This window comes from Urocampus carinirostris, chromosome 2, assembly GCF_059441175.1.
Source record: "Urocampus carinirostris isolate Australia breed hairy pipefish chromosome 2, RoL_Ucar_1.0, whole genome shotgun sequence".
NCBI classification, from domain to species: Eukaryota; Metazoa; Chordata; class Actinopteri; order Syngnathiformes; family Syngnathidae; genus Urocampus; species Urocampus carinirostris.
In genome coordinates, this window is record NC_142350.1 from 42,006,513 (window position 1) to 42,028,529 (window position 22,017).

Below are 22,017 nucleotides of genomic sequence, written 5' to 3' on the forward strand. Positions count from 1 at the left end.
GACAAAGTGTTCAATTGCAAGCTCTTAGGAATACACAAGACACATGTATAAAGGTTTAATTTCTTCTACATGTTGGTGTAAATGTTTTCTTCTTTTTCTTTTATTATGCGGCCATTTCGAGGTAGTTCAAGGGGGTCAGCTTTTATGCGATTATATGCAGTAATTTCTTTCTAGTTGGTTTCAGGGTAATATGCTAATTTGGGAGTTAATGTCATTATTTTTTAAATGAAGTCAGTAGTGACTGTAACTATTCTTTTCAGAAACGTTCCCAAACACAACCCGGTGATTGGGTATCCCTGCTTTAAGTTGAACAGTCAGTATTGTTCATCTCACGATCTGAGCGTGCCTAAGACTGTTACGTAAGGTTGTTCAAATCAGGGCTAGCAAAAGACAATCCAGTGTCTATCCATGTCGTGTCACCCGGCCCTGTGCAACGTTGTCTTGTCACGCGTGTTTCTTTTCCGCAATGTTTTGCAAGGCTGGAGAAGATAAACAAAGCCACGTGCTCCGGGGAAGTTTTTGAAGTGGGCGGGGCCATCATGCTTCCGGGAACATATAAGAAGCTGCGCAACGATAACACTGCAAGAGCAACAACACGTCGCGGAACAACGGATTCAGCTAAAGAGATATATTAACCCCTTTGGCGTTTCATTTGCTGTTTATTTGTTTTGTTTTTAGAATATTTACTAAATACCAAACAAGATAAGGATGCCTTTCCTCGGACAGGACTGGCGATCACCGGGACAATCTTGGGTTAAAACCGAGGAGGGATGGAAAAAGACAACAACAGAGGACAGAAATATCAACGTCGAGAGGTTTGTTCATCCAGCTGTATAAACAAAACGTCAGCGTGATTGTCAAACGTGACAGGAAAAAGGGGGACGTTTTGAAGATACTAAAAACGCGTTTGTTCGTTTTCTCTTTTCCTTTAGTCTTGTACCTATTCCAGTTTGTCACGCACATCGCTCACCGAGTAAAAACCTTACAAATCAAGCGCCGTAAGTTGTCTAAAGGAACGTTGTCTTTATTTTACCACGAACATTTGATCATCATAACAAAAGCCAGAATGCGATTCTGCCAATCCAATTGCTCTGCTTTTACAATTTCGTGTATACAACCTATGTTTGGTCTTGTAGTTGGCAGAGCGAACAGATATAAGATTCTTCTGTAGTTTTACTACGCCAGTTTTTGGCAATTTCACTCAAACATATGCAACCAGTTCAGGGTGTCCCCTGCCCACTGCCCGATGATTCCTGGGATGGCCTCCAGACCCCCGCAACCCCACTGAGGATAAGCGGTGCAGCTAATGAGATGAGATGAGATATGTTTTTCAGTGTTTAGCACTTTCTGTGTCTGCAACATGAACAATGAGTCAGGGGGCATATATTTTGCTCTCTTCTATTTCTTGGAAAACATTGATGGTTAGGCTTTTTATTACTGTAGTTTACAGATTATACGGCGCACCTAAAAACTCCAAATTGGCCAGAAATTTAAAAGTGTGTATTTTATATCCTGGAAAATGCTGTGGCTAAAATTAGAAATGCATGGTTACAATTAAATGATAATGCACATAGTAACTGTTCCGGCTTTGAGAAACATATGTAGTAGTCATAAAGTGCCCTCTTGTGGTTAACATGTTAACTATTGATAAAAGCAACAAAGAAAAGTCCAGATATTCAACGGCAGCTTAGACGCCAACTTTCGAACGTACATTGAAAATCCCCCTGTGTTGTTGCTTTGGACATTAATTGTCTGGAAGTGAAACATTTTAGAATTACTTGAATGAATATTTTGTTTGTAGTTATGTTCCCTACAAAATGGCCACTTATAAGTGTAAAGGTTGAGGCCATTGTCCGATAAACTGCAACTAAAGCAAGAAGTCTGGCTTTTTGGGACGTCGTTTACTAGCGTTCTAACTGGGAAAAAAAAGGGATATTTCAGAGCTTGGACAGCACAGTAACCATTTACGAAGGAATTGATTAATTTTAGTGGTAAAACCAAGGTCATAATGTTAATTGAAGTTCTATGAAATAAATTATTTCAATATAAATTTATTTATTTTCATGCAACCCTAGCTCTTACTGTAGTTTTGATTCCATGCGCCTAATAGTCCAGAGCGCCTAACATAAGAAAATCATATCTCAAAATTTTTGGGGGTGCATAGACTTAAAAGTGAAATGCAGCAATCTCTTGATTTTCCCGGTGGTTGTGTTCCCAAAAAGTCTGGAGATAGACAAAACCCATGAAGTTGAAAAATGTATTTATTCATTTATTTGATGTCAGTAACATAAAATATATACGACTATAACAAAATAACACCCATAGATCGACAGTTAAAACCACAGAATTGCAGTAAAATGAATGGTTATTGTCATCATACAATAGTAAAACATATTTCAGTGTAAGAAAGCGATGTAGAGAGCGGCTGGCTAGCATTTGGGATCCCCGGGTTCAGCCAGGTCTCCGTGATCATTATACGACAACAGCCAAGAATGTAGCCGTTTCCCACGAGTTGTAGCTCGAGGTCGTCCGTTTTATGGGTAATGAATCTGGCGTTTGGGAGACACAGGCTTGGAATAGGGTGCTTCTACAAGTTGTTACGTGGACTCGCCTTAACAGTAGGCCAGGCCTGCGGCACCGCTATTGCTTTCTCTCCTGACACTGCCTCAGTCTCTTCCCAGACCCAATAACAATCCATGGAACACCCAGTGGTGATTAGCCTTTCTTTGCACTCTTCTGACTTTTCTTAGAGTCTGATCATAATTGATGAATTCATTTAATAGCTGTTGTCGGGCTTCGCAGTATGTTTTGGTGGACACAATGACTTGTGTGACCGCCCCACTGTACACCAGCTTTCAACAGTCTTACACACACACAGAAAGCCCTCCCCCCAAATTCCCCCAGTGATAGCATTTTCTGTGCGCTGTCTGCTGCAGAACACAATGGATGATAAAATGATAAGGATGGAATTCAAAATCAGCAAAGTATCGAAACCGTAAAAAGTAAACTGTGATACAGCGAGGGATTACTGTAACTCTCTAGACCAGGGGTCGGGAACCTATGGCTCGCGAGCCATATATGGCTCTTTCTATGAGTACCTGTGGCTCGGAGACAAATTTGATTGCATGCTAATTTTCTCCATCTCGTCCAAAACGTAAGCTACTAATCCTGTTCAGGTACACACAAAGCCACACCAAAGCTAATTTTGGAGTAGTGCTTGGCAGAATATATAGGGCACGTTTTTCACTACAATTTACAGTCAAGGTGTCACACGAAAAAAAAAAAAAAAAAAACTCGTTCTGGCTGTACATCGCTAAAGAATCCGTTATATAAAACCTCACTATATTATCTGTCTTCAGTGTTCAGATACCTTATGATGAATCCACAGAACACACTGTAAATACGCCAAAACACCGGAAGAGAATTTAAAGTTTTTTGATCGGGTGAGTGGAAGGGATGGGTGGAGCTATGCAAAAAGTGCAAGCACTCCCTCCCATCTCTCGCCCTACGCCGTCTGCACCATAGATAAGCACATCAGGCTCCCTTTTTGCAGAATGTTGTGACGTTTTTACAAAATAACTGCTTACATCTGGTTTTGAAACCAATATGTATGAAAAAAAAGGGTCAAAGTGAGTTTAACCGATCTTCAGTAATTGCAAGAAAGACACAAGTTTAAATTGGTATGTTTGTTGATTTTGGGACACGGGCTCTGGCATTATTCTCTTTTTATAATTTTTATCAAATCATCAAAAATAAATGTGCTGAAGACTAAGTTTTTGTCTGGGGCGCGTGTTTAGCATTATAGTAAATTTGTCTCATAATATATGTCTCTTTCCCAAAATAAAATTAATATATTTTGCTTTTATGGCTCTTTGAGTCAAAAAGGTTCCCGACCCCTGCTCTAGACCAAACCATATCATCATGACAACTTGGGTTGTATTTGGTGTTCATCAGGTGTGTAATTAATAAACATGCACTTTTTTGTAGCTTCACCAAAGCCCAACAGGATTGTTTCAACCAGGAGAACCTGCTGCTTTCTCTCAGCTATGACATGGCTGCCAAGAAGAGGAAAAAAGACCTCATAAATAACAATACCAAGGTCCCATGTGAGTCAGTAGAGTCTCTCCGTCTTGTTTGTGTCACGGTGTAGTGTCTGTTATATTGGATTTTGGATTTACTGTATTAACAATGACATCGAGTACCCCAAGGTAGATCAAAGTGGGAGATTGGTATTTGGTCTATCAAATGTTTGGAAAATGTATTGATGATGATGTTTATTGCAAAATGATTAGAAATAAAAAATAAACCAGAAAAAACTACTAAAGAATTGGCCTTCATAGGCTGTTGATACAAACATTGTTTTGTCCCCCCACAGATTTCCACAAAGAAAAATGGATTTATGTTCATAAAGGAAGCACCAAGGAGGTAATGCATAATAAGCTTAGCTACCAAAATATATTGTCATTGCCCAATTGTCAACATTTTGAAAACTCGTTCCGCAGTGCTTTGTGAAAATTGTTATTTAATTTCTCACAGCGTCATGGATATTGTACGCTGGGCGAAGCCTTCAACCGCTTGGATTTCTGCAGCGCCATCAAGGACTCCAGGAGGTTCAACTATGTCGTCAGAGTGAGTCTGTAGCTTATCTCCCAGTCTTCTTATTATGAGTTGACGCGATTGGATTAGCTAAACTGAACGGGCTCAAGCTTTAGGGTTGTGTCAGGGTTATCAATGCTAGGCAGACAGTGCTGATGATTTTGACCAATACAGTGCATGTTTGTCTGTGTGAGTCATTGCAGTTCATAAAAATGTAAAGTAGGGGGCGGTGTTAAAATATTACATTTTCAAAACTTGATAAATTGCAGTGTTTCCCATTGACTATTGTGAGACCCTGGTGGGTGGACAGTTTTTGGGAGTTTGTGGGCCTGAAGAAAATGTAGATACTAGATTCAAACACTTTGATCAGATGCATTTTTATAGCAAAATAGAGAAGGTAGATCTATCATGAATGTGTGTCCTTTTAAACTATTGAATCATAAATACACTAGTTATTGAAGGCAATGACACAGCAAACAAGTCATGCCTACAAATCATGATAAACGAGACAGGAGTTAAATGCAAAAAATTCTGCTCATCTTCTAAATAGACTAAAAATAACTGGTGATTTTCTGACGGCGCACTAATTTAAGGTATTGTATCAACAAGTTAACAGACCAAATCACTGATATGAGTTTAAAATTTAATTAAATGTAATACTCATATCATTGATTTGGAAAATTACAGTATTAAATATCAGTACCGCTGCTTTTGTGATATTTTGCTTGGACAGTATGCCAGTTCCTCTTTCGTGGTTTACGCTTTACAGGAGGTTATTTTACCACGCAAGAGCCGTAGTATAAATGTTTCCTATTTGGCTCTTCAGATTTGTTTTCTTATTGTATACTATCAATAATATTGTAACATTATGAACCAAATTAATTCATAACTAATTTTGAAAAATGTACTATGCTACAATAGCCTTTGTTTCAATCTACAGAAAACCTTTACCCAATTAAAATTGTTAAGTTGTTTGTACTAAGCAAAACAGAACCGCTAAAAAACATATGACACAACAAAGTGTAAAAAAAAAATCAATTTTCAGAGTTCTAACAACTGAAGTATGAAATACAAAAATGAATAAGCTTTTATCTTCTTCTGCCACTGTTTGACAATGCACTCTGATTTGGAGCCATCAATATCATTAAACTAAATCCAGATTTGGCTCATTTATCTGCTTTTATTCCTTTTTTTACAGCTGATTTATTTATTTAGCCCTTCTGTCTGTTTGACATTGACACCCTTAGCTTGTAACATTACTTCATTTTTATGTAATAAATACCCTTATTAAAAGCTTAAGTTCGAACTACTGCCTTACGTATACTTCATTTCCCCATCAGTTTTTAATTATGTGAACCACAAACTGCTAACTGTATGCAATGGCTCGTAAGAGTAATACATTCTTAAAACCTAAATCACAAAAATAACAAAGATATACCCAAATTAAATAATTGTAATGTATGGCTGACTCTCCTTACGACTGTGAAACTTTTCCACATGTGAAGGCATGTGAGCTGCACGTGGTCTGATGTGGGAAGGTTTAACCCTTCTAAAAAAGGCTGATTATGAATGTCTCTTAAAACACATGCAACTAGTGAAAACAGCATGCGCTTAATTTGACTTATATATATAAATTTCTGTTTAAAACCATGTCATGCTTCATAACTACTTCCTGTTTGATTTGGATTCAGAATGGAATGACTCTTTAGAGTAGCCTAGCAGCTAATGTTTTTTTAGCAAATCACAACAGTACCTCTGTGTAACACGATCCTCTTGTCTGGACACAGCATTCTGGTTTGCTGCTTACCTTAGTCTACGTCTGGTTACTGCATTCTATGAGAGGCAGTTTGAGAAAATCATACTTGCTCTCACATTGAGCACCATACTCCCACACATGCACTACTATACTCTCATGCAGACACAGTTATACCTATATAAACACGTTACTAGACTCTCTCAAGCGCACTACTATACTTCCTCACTCTTGCTTTTTTACTCTTATACACACACTACTCCACTCTCACACTTACTACTATATTTTCACACACATAGTAGCAAACACCCACATACACACTATTATAGACTCTCACACACGCCATTCTCCTTCCACAAACCATTAAAAAAAATCATTATAGGGTTTTTTTCACACCTAGTGTAACTATCACCTCACCTCTTAGTTTTTACTTTGTGTACTTTTGATAACCAAGGCACTGCACAGTGATCTGTGTGTATAGTTGTACAGTTTGACGTAAAATTGGGGTTGCTCCCGGTATAGTATTATGTGTAAGAGCATATAGTAGTATATGTAAGAGAATAGTAGTATGTGTGTGACAGCATAGTAGTGTGTGAATGAAAGTATGTGTGAGAGTATCGTAGTATGTGTAAAAGAGAACAGTCGTGTGTATTAGAGTATAGTAGTATGTGTGAGGGTATAGTAGTGTTTGTGCATGGATATGACTGTATTCGTATGAGAGTTTAGTTGTCCATGTGTGTGAGAGAGTATACGAGTGTGTTAAGAGAGTATAGGAATATGTGTAAAAGAGTATAGTAGTGTGTGTATGAGGGTATAGTAATATGTGTATGAGAGTATTGTAATCTGCGTCTCAGAGTATAGTCGTGTGTGTATATGAAAGAATTTGTGAGAGAGTATTGTGTTTGTCCATGGGTATGGGTGTATCTGTATGAAACTATAGTGGTGCATGTGTGTGAGTATAGTAATATATGTGACAGAGTATAGTAGTGAGTGTATGAGTATAATAATGGGGTTTGCGAGAGTATAGTAGTGTGTGTGTATAACATATAGTAAAATGTGTATGAGATTATACCAATCTGTGTCTGAGTATAGTACAGGGGTGGTGAACAAGTTCGAAACAAAGAGCCGAAGTTTTTAACTGTGAGAGTCAAAGAGCCACACCAAGCACTGACCTGCCATGACAGACAGACACAAAAACACACACAATTAAAAACACAATATTTCCCATAACACACTCCTTTCCGTACAATACAACAAGTATTGTTCTTGTGCTGATTTCAAGTTAAATGTCCACCCTCAATACACACAAAAAAACTAAATATGAAACAAGGCAAAGAGCCACAGTATATAGAAAATATGATGAGGCAAAGAGCCGCATTCTTATTGGCCAAGAGCCGCGTGTTTGCCACCCCTGGTATAGTAGTAGGTGTGAGAGAGTAGTGGTGTGTATTAGAGTACAGTAGTATGTATGAGGGGGCATAGTAGAGTTTGTTTATTAGTATGACTGTCTGACCGAGATCATAGTTGTGCATGTTTGGGGGTATGATGTTAATTGTGAGAGCAAGTATGATTTACTTCTCAAACGGCCTCTCATATCACTTTGACTCACTTTCGCAAATCAAATTATTTGTTGAGGGTCTTTCAAAAGGTCGATAAATACATTATGCTCTATATCCTGTCATGACTACGTAGTAGTAAGCAGCCTTTCTTACACAATCTTCTGTCGGTTAGTGGAAAAATGTGAGAGGAGTGACGGGCTGCGAAGTGCTAAAAGTAGATTCGGAAACACGCATTGTTGGGTGTTCTGGACGGCTGCTGTTCAAAAGGCAGTGCACTTGATGAGCTGCTAAAGGACGAAGGTCATAGGATTAGGCTGAAGGAATTCAGCAGGAAGGAATGGGAACATTAATAAGGTACAAGGCAAGCTCATGAGTGGGCAAAAGGATTGATCTCAACTAACTTCAACTCAATTTTAGAAATGAAAAACAAGTAACAACCACTACAAATCACTCATGCTAAAACTAATAAAACAAGAACAGAATTATCTAATATACATATATATATATATATACCCAGGGTTGGGTAGGGTTACTTTAACTGGATTACTTTCAATTCCTTTTGGATTACTCCAATACTAAATATGCTAATAAAAGACAAAAGAAACTAAATATGAATAAAATTACTAAATTTTGTGCCGGCTTGGGGAGTAACGGAATACATGGAACGGCAAAAATGATGTTGGCAAGCTGTTTGGATTTATTTTCATTTTGTTTCTGTTGCATTTTATGTTAGTTTTGCCGGAGATCAAATAGATCAAAGCCAGGAGAGGAAGCTTACCACGTGTTGTGAGTCATCATTTTATTCATATTTAGTTTTTTTTGTCTTTTATTAGTATATTTGGTATTGGAGTAATCCAAAAGTAATTGAAAATAATCCAGTTAAAGTAACCCTACCCAACCCTGTATACCAGCTCAGTAGCCTAGATGGTAAGGCGCCCGCTTTGAGACTGGGAGGTTCGGGTTCGCGCCCCGGCCGAGTCATTCCTAAGACTTAAAAAGTGGTCGGCGGCGCCCTCTGTTGGCTGCGGCTGCATCGGCTCGCTACAACGGGTCAGGTGCAATCGACATTTCGTTCTGTGTACATTGTTACACAGAATGACAATACAAGGAAATTATTATTATTATTATTATTATATACCGTATTTTCACGACCATAGGTAGCACAGAGCTGGTTCTATTCTGGATTTGACATATACAAATTGTGACATATGAAGTGAAAAGACTATCTATAAGAATGCACTTTGCAAATCTTTACCAATGTATGTTGGAGAATAGTGGAAACAAAAAGCCTTTTAACAAAATGCTACACAAGCTCTTTTGCGCATGCATACATATTAAACCGATAGGTTAGTGACAAACAGGTTAGGAATCGGAGGGACTGTTTAACTCGGAATGCACTATGCAAATGAGTGCTGTTGCACCGTGAGTAAAAATAGTCTGATGTCATGAGTCATTTGTACCACTGATAATGTGTTGGCGCTTTTATTGTCACTACTGTTCCTGTTGCATTCAATCTTTTTTGACGCAGACGTTGATTTGACAAATTATTGCTCAACTACGGTATTACCGTAAAACCTAGTATGCTAAGACTTACCAATAATTATTAACTACTGTATGCATTTTCAATCTTGTCTGCTGTATTCTGCAGTATACAAGGCGCTCTGGTTTATAAGGTGCACTTTTTCAAATTTGAGGCCAAATTGGGGTTTTTAGGTGCGCCCTATATTCTGGAAAATACGGTACATGCTGTGCAAATACATGTGACTTGACTTATCTCTTATTTAAAAAAAAAAAAAGAACTAAAAAAGTTAGACACAGTAAAACATTATTTGTTTCTCCAGCAGATAACTTTCCTCATTTTCAGTCGTTTTTGTTATTCTTCAAAAAAAATACACAAAACATGAAAAATCCTGAATGACAGCAAAACTGTTAAGCAAAATGATTAACCTTTACTACCTCCTAGGCAAGGTGACGACAATATTTTTATACGGTCAATTGAATTAACATGATAACTTAAAGGGACATGGTGTATTCTTGGTTAAAAAAAAAAAAAAAACTTCATCCTTAAAAAAAGTTACAATTAGAATGATAAGCAAAAATACACAAATTTGTATATAAAAATGCATTTTTAAAAATACCCATAGAGCAATAAATTTGAATTCATTTTGCATAACATAAGGCTTACCTGAAGGGTGCTGACTCAAAAGTCTGCCATCATATTTCATAGTAATAAATATTAGGGAATCTTGTTTCACAACTAAAATGAATCAATACTTCATATGTAGTTACTGTATGATGAAGCATTTGTTATAATCATGCCTTGCCAAATTTATTTACCCTATTTTGGGGTATATAAAGGTGCACTGGATAATAAAGCATACTTTAAATATTTTCTCAAATTTGGGGGTTTTAAGTGTGCCCTACAGACCGAAAACTATGGTATTTAATTTGTCTTGTTAACGTAGTATTTTTTTTTTTTTTACATTGCTGCTTTTAGGTTTGACTCTCTTGTATTTTGTTCTGAAACCGTTGTTGACACTTCTGTGTTTTAATTTTTATTCTGCTAAAGATTTTAACATCATAAGCGGTACGGCTGATGAGATGAGATTGTTTACATTTTTAGCTCTTTGACTTAATTTTCAAAATATTGTACAGGTGTTATATTTTTCACGTTATTATATTTGTTTTTCGTTACATTACTGTGACGGTTGCCATGGTGCCCAATTGGCCACGCCTGTGTGGCGCCAGCTGCGGCTCGTTGGCAGATTGGCATCCCTTCTATTTAAGCTTAGTGCTTTCACTCTCCCTTTGTCAGTCCGTCAACGAACCTCTGCCCCGCAAGACGTGGGTTTTGACTACCTGCGTTTCCCGTCCGGTATCGTTCGTATGTTTTATCCTGTTTATTATCATCTCCAGTTATCGTTCCCATCTATTTTTGTCCTGTTTAATTTCGATATCCTGTTTTGATATCTGTCCCGTCCTGTCCGATATCTACCCCATCTGTCCGATATCTGATCGGGCAATTGGTATCAATCTTGCCGGCCTCTGGCTTCCTAACGTGCATGACTCCCCATTTCCTGTAAAATAAAAGGCTTGTGTGAGAAACGTCACATATTTGGGTCCTGATCCTGTTCCTGTTCATGACAAATACTGCTTTTATTAGTTTGACTCTCTTGACTTGTTATATAGATTCTTATATTTATACTTTTCAAACTGTTATGGTTTGGATTGTTCTCATCTCATCTCATTAGCCGTACCGCTTATCCTCATTAGGGTCGCGGGGGGGCTGGAGCCCATCCCAGCCATCTCCGGGCAGTGGGCAGGGGACACCCTGAACTGGTTGCCAGCCAATCGCAGGGCACACAGGGACAGACAACTCATTCGCTCATTCACACCTATGGACAATTTGGACCGGCCAATTCACCTGAAATGCATGTTTTTGGATTGTGGGAGGAAACCGGAGTGCCCGGAGGAAACCCACGCAAGCACGGGGAGAACATACAAACTCCGCACAGGAAGTCTGGAGCTGGATTTGAACCCACGACAGGTTCCCATGACATGAACTGTGCCGCACAAGCGCTAACCACTGCGCCGCCGTGCTGCGGTTTGGATTGTTGTTATTTAATAAAAAAATAGAAGATTTTAAAGCCGTTTTTTATCGTAATTATAAACTAACAACAGGGGGAAGGTTTCAATATTCAATGATCATACGATTTCCAAGCAAAAAGTATCAGATCGAAATCAATCGATACTACCCTGTATTTACTTGGATTGGGTTGAATCTCTCCCTTTCTTTTTGTCTTTAAGCTGCTGGAGCTTATCGCCAAGTCGCAGCTCCCCTCACTCAGCGGCGTTGCCCAGAAAAACTACATGAACATTCTAGAGAGAGTGGTTCAGAAAGGTAACTCTACACTACATAAAGAACAATAACTGAGAAATTAATTTAGATTAAGGAGGAAGTTGGATGGAAATGAAGACACGAATCTCCGGTGGCCCCTTTCTTTGTATTAAATCTCCTAAGAAGATCCGCCCTAAAGGGTGTATTTATCAAAGAACAGCAACATGATTGGCCGATAGTGACAATGATGTAAACCAGTAGTCTGCAACCACTGGGCTGTGGACCCGTACCAGGAGTCGTTTGGTACCGGGTAGCACAGAAAGATATAAATATTTGCCCTAGTTTTTGTCAATACTGTATTTACTCATGTTTACACAAAAACAAATTGAACCAAAATAAACTCAAAGTTTGGGTGCGCGTTACCTCACGGCTTTACGGTAGTATATCAACATAATTGAGTAATGATTCATGAGACTATTCATATTGCTGACCTTATTTTCTCAGCATTGGATGCAATGAAAATCTGACCCAGACCGTGAGAGCGCCGAATCCTAGCAACAGGCCCACGAGGATGGTTGTTGACATTTAATTTTCTTACCATCACACTATTTTTACTCTTGGTGCCACTTTGTACAATGCTGCATTAGAGCCTTATGGGAAGGAGTTCAGCTAAAACAACGTTGTACAATGTGGTACCGTGGCTAAAAATAGTTTGATGACATAGAAAATCCAATTCCTTATCCTTTTAACATCCAGATTTCTTGCAGTCTAGTAATTACACAGTGGATTTAGGCTTCTTCTTCCTGTTCTTGTTCTCCTTCTTACATATGTTTATTGGACCGGTCTGCTAGAATAAAGGCTATTTTAAACCAGTTCAAGGTACAGAAAAGGTTGCTGACCACTGATGTAGACAGTTTTTATGACAAAATAACAAACTGGCATTCTATGCAATCTTTTTTTGCAGGTGTTCAATCTAAAAAACAGAAAAATTTAATCAGGAGCCAAAACAAAATTAATAGTCAGCTCTGTCAAGTGGTACTTTAGCAACAAGTCTTTGCTTATGGTATGGTAATTTGCTGTATTCAATATTTATAATAGCTCTTATTCTTGCCGCAGTGCTTGACGACCAGCAGAACGTGCGCTCCATCAAGGAACTGCTCCAAACGCTGTATATCTCGCTGTGCAGTCTGGTTCAGGACATGGGCAAGTCTGTGCTGGTGGGAAACATAAACATGTGGGTGCACCGCATGGACAACATCCTGCAGTGGCAGCAGCAGCTGAACAACATCCAGATCAATAGGGTGAGGCAAAAAACAAAGCAGAGGGTAAAAATCACGGTACTGCTTATGCAAGTCACCAAAGAATGAGGCACTAATATTTTCTTTGTGGCCCCTTCAGCCAACTTCAACAGGCCTGACGCTAACTGAGCTGCCTGCCAGCCTCCAGCTCAACATAATGCGCCGTCTGTCGGATGGCAGGGACTTGGTCTGCCTGGGCCAAGTTTGTCCAAAGCTAGGAGGTCTTGCTGAGGACCGCTTGCTGTGGAAGAAACTTTGCCATTATCACTTTACGGACAGACAGGCACGTGGCCGTTCCGCACATATGTAAAACATCCATCCATCCATTTTCTGCTCATCCACACTAGGATCGGGGGGGCGGGGATGCCGGAGCCCATCCCAGCTGTCTTCGGCCATTGGACAGGGGACACTCTCAATTGGTTGATCTGTAAACATAAACATGCATAATATAATATGCACATATGGGTGTGTTTACCTTAGTTTATTTTTCATTTCGTAGAGAATTTGTACATTTCATTGCATGTTCAATTTTACATGTCTGAGGGAAATGGCCTTTCTTCTCCATGAGTCAGTCATCTACTTCCGTGTTGAGATCTTTTATGACAATAAAACAAATACAAGAAATAAAACAAAAAAGACAGACTATATTCTGGACTAGTTCAGGAGTGCATGTCCACCCAAAAAAAGCATCGGGAAACACGTGGGCGGGTACTTTATAAGACATGGGTGAGGTTTAAAAGAACAGTCTCTGAGTGCAGTGGAATTTTACAAAATGACTTTGAATTAAACTATGGGCAAGATAAGCTGATTCATTGAATTTTGAGTGGGTTCTAGGAAGGGTCCATACACAAACTATAGGCAAAAGCTTCAGGCAATTACATAGATAATAATGATTGTTAATTACAACCAAAGGAATATGATGATTAAAATATTTAAAAGGAAAACTCGTATAATTGTCCACTCATATTGTTATGATTATATGCAGTGACATTTTACAGTATTGTAACTATTTTAAAAATACAAATGCAAAATACAGGCATAGTTTTAAAGTTTTGATATATTAATGTATTTATTTGTATTACTACATCTGTACACTTGGGTCAAAATGAGACAAGTCCACTACTTAGGTCAATTTAACCCAATAATCTGAATTGTTTTGCAAAAGCAAGCATCCCGAAAAGTATTTTTGGGAGTAATAACTTTAAAACAATTTTTTTTTCAGGTCAAAAAATACGATGATTTTTAACTTTTAATAACCCAAACCCTAATAACTTGTGGAAATAGGTCAATCCGTCTAAATTGGGTCTTTTTCGTCATTTTGTTGAAGGGATATCGTGTCTTATTTAGCGCCTCTTAGGGGTGAAAAAAAACTTTATTCATTACAAAAAACAATATTGCTTTCAATAATAGTCAAAATAACATGAACTGTCTTAGAAATGTGCATTTTTTCAAACGCTTGTAGGTCGATAAACATGTATTTATTTTACATGATATCAGCTAAAGGTAGGACTGTGAGTTAGCGGCTCCGCAGTGAGCATGAGATAAGACACTGAGGCACCTCCTAAATTGGTTCACTGTGTTTTTTCGAAAAGTATAAATCTCATCTCATCTCATCTCATTAGCTGCACCGCTTATCCTCAGTAGAGTCGCGGGGGTGCTGGAGCCCATCCCAGCAATCATCCGGCAGTGGGCAGGGGACACCCTGAACTGGTTGCCAGCCAATCGCAGGGCACACACGGGGACAGACTACTCACTCGCTCATTCACACCTCGGGACAATTTGGACCGGCCAATTCACCTGAAATGCATGTTTTTGGAATGTGGGAGGAAACCGGAGTGCCCGGAGGAAACCCACGCAAGCACGGGGAGAACATACAAACTCCGCACAGCAACTCTGGAGCTGGATTTGAACCCACGCAAGAGGTTCCCATGACTTGAACTGTGCCGCACATGCGCTAACCACTGCGCTGCTGTGCTGCCAAAAGTATAAATCAAAACAACTTTTTGATCGGGGCAAAATAACAAAACTAAAGTGCCGCTTTTATGTTTAAAAAAAAATCTAATCTTCAAAAACTCTTGTTTTTCTCTTAGATCCGAAAGCGTCTAATAACGTCAGACAAAGGCAACTTGGAATGGAAGAAGATGTACTTTAAACTGTGCCGCTGTTATCCTCGCCGAGAGCAGTACAGTGACACTCTTCACTTCTGCTCACACTGTCAAATTCTTTTCTGGAAGGTACGTAGCTTTATTTGCGGTTGTATTATACCAGTGTTGGGCGCATTACTGAGAAACCGTAATTAGTTTCTAGTTACTTCATTTAAAAAGTAATTCTACCCCCTATATTACTGACACCGACACTGCATTCTAATTAGCTAAAGGATCGCCTGCCCCTTCTCTGCCTGTGTCTGCCTTCTAATTGTCACAGTGACATCGCGTTCTGAGCTGTACACGTACGTAAAACAGCTTGACGAACTTACATTATGTATGCACAAATCTTTTTCTATTTCAAGTTCCTCTAAAAGCCATCAAGGGAGAGGATTATACTTTCAATCGCTAACAAAGTTGGACTTCTCGACTTGATAAACTTGCTCTGGAGCCGCATGTTGGTGTTTGCCGCTCCATAGTGGCTCCCTGGCCCTTTTCAAAATGGTTTGATAATGGAAAAATATATGGTTTTTGTGGGACAAACAGGACACATTCTTAACATTTTCCAAAGAATATAGATGGATACAGATGTGTTTCTTTTCATATAAGGCTTTTGATTTCTTGCTGCCCCAAGGGGTGTTTTTCGTGGTCGATAATGGCTCTTTCAACATTTTGGGTTGCCGACCCCTGCCTCAAGCATTAGGAATGTGAAAGCAGTTTTCCATAACATTGGCATGATAGCAACAAAGTATTATGGGAAGTAACAAAGTAGTGTCTCAGAATAATCTGTGTTATCGTTATTATAATTTGACAGGACGGAAGTTTTTTGTTGAAAAAAGTTTTTAAAGTACAGTGTTTTTATTTGTTAAATGTTCGAGCCAGTAATTGTCATGATTCGTTGGTTTTAATGAATAATTGAGTATTTCATAGATAAATAAACCTCTCTACTATGTGGGTTTTGATTATCGCGGTACATTGTTGGAATGCAACCCGTGCGAAAAACGAAGGATTGTTGTATCTAGTTAAAAATTACCGTGCATATTCTCGTAAAGCCGACTACCTAAAAACTGCAATAAAATAGCCACACAATAGAATAATCATAAGAAAATGCACACCAACCATTTATTTATATAGCCCTTAATCACAAAAATGTCTCAAAGGACTGCACAGGATTACAATTACACCATCCCTTGATCTTAAACCAACATGCGGGCAAGGAAAAACTCAAAACTTCAGCGTGAGAAATAAAGAAACCTTGAGAAGGGGCCTCACAAGTGGTAATTCCCCTTCCAGAATGACCAGAAGCGGTGAACCCTTCATATTTCTTGGCTTGTGCAAGCTTGAGAGTTTGCAAACAAACACTTAGCAGAGACAATCTATATCCATTTTTTCTCTGGGCTTCAAACCACTCAAAAATCTTTGCCATTTCTGAGTACTGTTCAAGACCTGTCTTTTTTTTCCCCCAGGCATTGTGTATTGCAAAAATAAGTTTACAAATAAAAACACCCAAATTCATCTCACCTTTACTGTAACGTTTGACTTGTTGTTTTCCTGATGGTTTGTTGGTCCTGTATAAGCCACGACCGCTCCTCCTAGCGCTTCCTACCATTTGCTATTGGCGACACACAACGAAGTATGGGAATATAAGCTGACCCCCTGATTTCAGTATTTTATTTTATAGATAAATGCGAGTGTACGCGGTAGGGAGAATATCTCCACGAGGAGAATTTCAGAGCCCTTGTACTCTGTGCTTGAGATGGCGCCACCATAATGTATTTAGGTGCATTTTGTAGCTAATTATAAACACGCTCACATTTTAAGACACATTGCTAAATTGAGGGTTGTATGACAAGGTGAACGATCTAGGAGCGTCCAGCAGTCAGAGAATATTAGAATTTGTGATATGCATATAATGAGTAGCGAAATAATGCAATCGTGCACCATGTAAGAACAGTAGCGTCACTTAATTTTCTCCATAACGCGTTACAGTACTTGTTAACGTGAAAAGTACTATATTTTCAGCTGTATAAGGCTCGCTGGATTTTAAGGCACAGCCCCCGAAAAACCATAATATATTATTCATACATAAGGACTATAATGAATTTTAGACTACTGTAAGAGCTACCGTGTTTATTCGTGTATAACCATTGAGCCTTTTATACTTAATAATTGTCACTTATTAGAAAAGAAAACATCATTTTAGAACGGGGATAGAACACGGGTCACGACGGTGAGGCCCTTAACATTTTACCATTAGGCCAGCTGTGATACAGATGACATATGAAAAGGCATTAGACCTTGCTTCATTTTCACAGTATTTTTACTCACGGTGCCACAAACACTGATTTGCATAGTGCATTTTGTTCTGAATTCTGATAGCTTAAACACACTCTCACTTCTTAACCTGCACATCAATAACGTTGCGGTTTAATATGTACAGTATACGTACGTAAAAGAGCTTGTATAGTATTTTGTTAAAAGACTCCTCCATTCTCTTAACATTTGTTGGTAAAGGAGTGTAGAGTCTGTTCAATCTTCTAGAACGCACGATGCAAAACAGTGTTTCAGGCACAGTGAGTAAGTAGTTTGATAATTAGAAAACCTGTAATGCCATTTCATATGTCATCTGAACCATTGGTAGAATAGAATAGAATAGAATATACCTTTATTGTCATTGTTACAAAATGGGTTAACATATTGTGACAACGAAATTGGGCGGTGGTCTAGTGTGTAAGTTTCGGGGACCTCACTGCCTCGGGTTTGAATTAAAAGTATGCTACCATCTCTATCAGTGTGGATGAACCTCCCTAAGGTCCCTTTCCTCACAGTGCCTTCTAATAATTGTTTTGATTTAATCATGTTGCTTCTATTATTAAAGTGCCGAGCAAAAGTATTAGCGCCCCAAGAACTTTTCGTCATATTGCCACGACCCAGGTTTCAATCCCATTGCATACAATGTATTGCGATTTGAGCCCGCGATGACTATAGTTGCTCAAATACGATAATATACTGTAAACATTTGTGTAGCAATGCTAATTTCCAATCGTATCCACCATATTTTGTGGTATATAAGGCGCACTTTCAAATTTCCGGCCCATTTGGAGTTTTAGGGTGCGCCTTATAGTCCAGAATATACGGCAATTGCGTCCCTTTGTATTGCAATAGTCCCAACATTTTATATTGCATCAAAAATGTGAATATCTTGGAGAACATTTCAAATATTGTTTTTTTGCCACCAGGACACAAATCATCCGTGTACTGCCAACAATCCAGAAAGCTGCACCATGGCCCTGTCCCCTCAAGACTTCATCGACCTTTTTAATTTCTGAAGGTTCCTTGAAAAACACATGACCAGAGAGTACATACTGTACATAAACATATTTTATGTCATGTGTTTATTAACATGTATATTTCATTTCACAAATGGATGACTCGGTGGTTATTGAGTAGTGGGACAAAAATGCAATTCACATTTTGATTGTTTACTTTATAAAGGTATGAGAATGGCACTGATAAAGGGACAATGTGTATTATTTAGCGTCTACTAGTGGTAAAAAAACGGAGTTTCAACATGTTAAAACAAGTCACATTTGTTTACATTGATCAAGTTTTTTTAATTTTGTTTTACTACATTATAACTTGTTTTTAAACTTTTTTTTCAGTAAAATAAAACTTAAAAGGAGCTAACTTATCTAAAAATAAATCAAATGTTGCAATTTGGTCAGTTTGGGTCTTCGTAGTTTGTAATTTCCTTGGAATTTTTATTACTTGCGGTGTTTCCAAAAGAGTTTTGTGAGACCCTTGTGGCTGTACAGTCTAGGGCGTTCTGGGGGCATACTCCCCATGTGGGAAAATTGTAATTTTAGAGGAAAATCAAGAAGCTACTAGATCTATGAAGAATATCTGCCCGTTATAAACTACTGAATCATAAATAAACTAGTTAGACAATGACATTATAAAGCATGGTAGACAAGACAACGGTTGGATTAAAAATATCTGCCAGTCATCTAATTAGACTAAACATAACTATGTTGTTCCAATTCAGATGCCGTCCTATTTCAAGGTATTTAATCAGCGAGTAAACCGACCAAATCGCCAATATGATTTTTAAGTTTAATTAAACGTATTATTCATGTAAGCAATTTAGTAAATTGCAGTATTAAATAACAGTACTACTGCTTTGGGTATTGCTGTTATGACAGGATGCTGGTTTTTTAATCGTTTACAGAAGGTTATTGCATACTTATCAACTTCAGGCAATTGCTCCCCTTATTAATGATTGTAATTCCCCCTTATTAGGCGATAATAAACCTTACAAACACAACGCGGCACCTATTTACCCACAGCAAGACACACTAAATAATTGTGTAAAGTTTTAAAGTAACAGCGTGGATTTTTCATTCATAAACAGCAAGATTGATTTATGGGGCAGTGGTTAACGCGTGTGCGGCGCAGTTCTGAGGTCATGAGATCAAACCTCCTGTGTGGAGTTTGCATGTTCTTTCCGTGCTTGCATGGGTTTCCCCCAGGCACTCCGGTTCCCTCCCACATTCTAAAAACATGCATGTCAGGTTAATTGGCTGGTCCAAATTGTCCCTAGGTAAGAGTGGGCATGTGAGTTGTATGTCCATGCGCCCTGCAACCAGTTCAGGGTGTCCCCTGACCACTCCCTAAAGATAGCTGGGATGGGCTCCAGCACCCTCGCGACCCTACTGAGGATAAGCGGTGCAGATAACGGATGGATGGATATTGATTTTAGATAATAGGCAAAAATAGATTAAATACATAAACATGCATTTTAAAAGAACTCGTTGGTAGAGAAATTATTTTACATAACAAATTCACCTGAAGGGAGCTGGCATATTTGTTGGCCATCTTGCTGCTACGGGAACTGAAAGCCATAAAAAAGGCTGGGTAAAAATTGAGATTAAAAATGTTGAGGTTTGGTCACTTTGAGTTGCCATAGCTTAAAATTTCCTTGTATTTTTTAACACTTGTTTTTGGTTGAAATGCACAATACAGCGACATTTGCTGGTCAAATATTACACACTGTCCCTTAAGTGTGAAAAGGACATCCAATCCATGCTGGTTCAGGAGTAGTAAAGTGAAGAAATGCAAAAGTTGGGATTAGTCCATTTCAAAATATACATTTGTTTTTTTTTTGTTTTTTTTCTGTGAATTTGTAAAATTCCATGTTTGTGATTGCTGACCACATTGAGGCTAATTTATTCAAAACACTTTGTATTTGGTTTGGTACTTGACTTGAGATTTTGGTACTGAAACAAAAGTCAGTTGTAAGCAACCTGGTGTCATTGCATCGTTGTGTGTGTGTGTTATTTAGTTTTTTACTTTTTCACTTTTATAAGAATTTGATACCTTTTGAATGTATTGTTTCTTTTGATGTGGCTGTTATTGCATTTGAGTGCCTTATTACAAAGCTTAAAACTGTTCGTCTCGAAAGTGATTTTTTTTCCAGACTGTGAAGCTGATTTGACACCACATACAGTATGGGTTTTTTAGAGAGTGTTTGCAGTAATTTTTTTTTCTAAAGCATCCTGGATGATTAAAAACAACAAGAAAAACATACTGTTTATTAAAAGTGTGCAGACCAGCCTGTTTAAACAAAGCGTAGAAAAATATCCAATGGTGTCCATACTGCAGTCTATAAATGCTCTGTGGTGTAAATAAAGGTTATTGAACTATCAGAAGCACGTTCTTATTCAGCAGGAAAACGGTTAACATGTACTGTAGTACTTCTCAACGGAGGGTCTTTGGTACACTACTTTACCGTGAGTAGAACACTGTATGGCAGAGGTCTCCAATGTGGTGCCTGCGGACACCAGGGGGCCCCCTATGAACACTTAAGTAGCCTGCTGACTGGTTCTGAAAGTTGCTCACCAATGCTGGGTCATTTCAATTTTCTAGGAAAATTATTTATCTAATATTGATTCTATTTAACCCTACCTCCTTTAAGAAACCTGGTAATAACATAAGGTCAAAAAGTCCCTCTCACGGCCCTTCTGGACATATACAACTCCTGCCTTACTCGCAAAGCCTCCAGGATTGCGGATGACCCCACCCGCCCATCTCACAGCTTCTTCAACCTGCTGCCGTCAGGGAAAAGACTGCAGAGTGTCAGAGCTAGAACCAGCAAGCTCAAGGACAGTTTCTTCCATCAGGCAGTCAGGACTCTGAACTCTCTCCCTGCCCTACCCCATAGCACCCCACTGCCATCTTCCAAATTAATGCAAAACTATTCAATTTAGATTCCTACTATACTTTGCACATTTCTTATTCTAAACCATTGTCCTTGCTACTATTTGTTATTTGTATTGTGTCTTATTTATTGCATGCGGGGAAGAGGAAGTAGTTGTGAATATTTGACAAACTTGAAAGTTCAAATAACATAGTAGAATATGATATTGTTATTTTAGAAATACATAGCGATCTGGTAGCCGTCTGCGTTAATTAAGTAACAAAAAGTACCTCTCTGCTTCAAAAAGGTTGGAGACCCTTGCTGTATGGTGTTCTACTAGAAATTGCAGTTACCTACAATCAGTGTTGGGCATGTTACTGGAAAAAAATGAATTAGTTACCATATATTGGTAAGAAATAAAGTGTGTGAGAATGTCAAGATCTTTAATAATAATAATAATACATCATATTTCGATGCGCCTTTCAGGACACCCAAGGTTGCAGCACATATAGTAGGACACAACAATAAAACAAGAGTAAAACAATTACAAATAAATAGCAAATAAAACACATTACAGTTAAAAGGGGCGGTATGTAAGGCAGATGGTCAAGAAAAGGCAAGTCTGAAGAGGTG

The 22,017-nt window shown here is 38.4% G+C and overlaps 1 protein-coding gene across 2 annotated transcripts; it reads left to right on the forward strand.

Moving 5' to 3' along the window:
* The first annotated feature begins 440 nt into the window (after positions 1–440).
* Positions 441–20,636, forward strand: fbxo32 (F-box protein 32). 2 transcript variants are annotated; one of them, XM_088326536.1, is made up of 9 exons: positions 441–815; positions 3,988–4,106; positions 4,376–4,425; positions 4,537–4,629; positions 11,716–11,809; positions 12,863–13,047; positions 13,145–13,327; positions 15,135–15,278; positions 18,428–20,636. In XM_088326536.1, exons 1-9 carry the CDS (start codon positions 709–711, stop codon positions 18,515–18,517), a joined length of 1,065 nt encoding a protein of 354 aa, XP_088182662.1. In that variant the 5' UTR covers positions 441–708; the 3' UTR covers positions 18,518–20,636. The 2 variants fall into 2 exon arrangements, with proteins under 2 accessions (XP_088182662.1, XP_088182663.1); XM_088326537.1 differs by lacking the exon at positions 441–815 and adding an exon at positions 937–998.
* Positions 20,637–22,017: the final 1,381 nt, after the last annotated feature.

Coding starts and splice junctions, on each gene's coding strand:
- fbxo32 (XM_088326536.1), top strand. CDS start 709: ATGCCTTTCCTCGGACAGGACTGGCGATCACCGGGACAATCTTGGGTT. Junction 4,426..4,536: donor ATAAAGGAAGCACCAAGGAG/GTAATGCATAAT, acceptor AATTTCTCACAG/CGTCATGGATATTGTACGCT. Junction 11,810..12,862: donor AGAGAGAGTGGTTCAGAAAG/GTAACTCTACAC, acceptor TTCTTGCCGCAG/TGCTTGACGACCAGCAGAAC.